This window comes from Palaemon carinicauda, chromosome 3 (assembly GCF_036898095.1).
Source record: "Palaemon carinicauda isolate YSFRI2023 chromosome 3, ASM3689809v2, whole genome shotgun sequence".
Taxonomy (NCBI): Eukaryota; Metazoa; Arthropoda; class Malacostraca; order Decapoda; family Palaemonidae; genus Palaemon; species Palaemon carinicauda.
In genome coordinates this window covers 122,718,356-122,719,559 of record NC_090727.1, presented here as the reverse complement: position 1 = coordinate 122,719,559, position 1,204 = coordinate 122,718,356, and the positions used below count along the sequence as shown (strand labels likewise).

General features: G+C 36.1%; 1 protein-coding gene across 1 annotated transcript in view; it reads left to right on the top strand.

Annotated features, from left to right (window-relative positions):
- The first annotated feature begins 395 nt into the window (after positions 1–395).
- The window catches only part of LOC137637854 (uncharacterized), a 2,659-nt gene continuing 1,850 nt past the window's right edge, over positions 396–1,204 (top strand). The window contains exon 1 of the mRNA XM_068369964.1: positions 396–530. Coding sequence (XP_068226065.1) covers positions 417–530 — 114 coding nt within the window. The 5' untranslated portion in view covers positions 396–416. The remainder of the gene's footprint in view (positions 531–1,204) is intronic.

The following is a 1,204-nucleotide window of genomic DNA, read 5'->3' as shown; positions in this document are numbered from 1 at the left end:
AATAATTGCTTCCTTAGTTCTTGGTTTTCATTTTTTCAATTTTTCCATTTCCTGTTCCTGCTGACAGAACAGGCATGGACTATAATGGTGCAGGTTTGCAGGTCACCCTTCTTTGAAGTTTATGCACCATTTGTTTATTTGGCATTTCGCACATTTAATATGTATGTGTATATATATATATATATATATATATATATATATATATATATATATGTATATATATATATGTGTGTGTGTGTGTGTGTATATATATATATATATATATATATATAGAGAGAGAGAGAGAGAGAGAGAGAGAGAGAGAGAGAGAGAGAGAGAGAGAGAGAGATCCAGGATTTCCTTTTTGTGCATACCGATGACTTATAAGATTTTGAGCTCTAAATATATTATCTATTTACAGTAAGTGATCTACAGGAATGTCACTCTCTCCGATGACATTCGGAGGATCCAAGTGGTTCATGTGGAAGGTGACAATGTTAATGGTGATATTCACCGCCATCCTCTGCGAGGAATTAACACTCTATTCAAAGGTAATGGACTACTATTATAATCAGATGGAATAGCATTACTTAGATTACAAGTTTGCAATTATTTTTACGGTTTTATCTCTTTTATTATCATTAATTGCTAAGCTACAACCCTAGTTGGAAAAGCAGGATGCTATAAGCCCAGAGGCCCCAATAGGGAATATAGCCCAGTGAGGAACGGAAACAAGGAAAAATAAAATATTTTAAGAATAGTAACAACATTAAAATAATTATTTCTTATATAAACTATATATACTTTAACAAAACAAGAGGAAGATAAATTAGATAGAATATTGTGCCCGAGTGCACCCTCAAGCAAGAGAACTCTAACCCAAGACCGTGGAAGACCATGGTACAGAGGCTATGGCACTACCCAAGACTATAGAACGATGGTTTGATTTTGGAGTGTCCATTTCCTAGAAGAGTTGTTTACCATAGCTGAAGAGTCTCTTCTACCCTTACCAAGAGGAATGTAGCCACTGAACAATTACAATACAGTAGCTGACCCTTGGGTGAAAATCAATTTTTTGTTAATCTCAGTGTTGTCAGGTGTATGAGGACAGAGGAGAATCTGTAAAGAATAGCCCAGACTACTCGGTGTATGGGTGGGCAAAGGGAAAGAACCGTGACTAGAGAGAAGGATCCAATGTAGTACTGTCTGGCCAGTCAAAGGACCT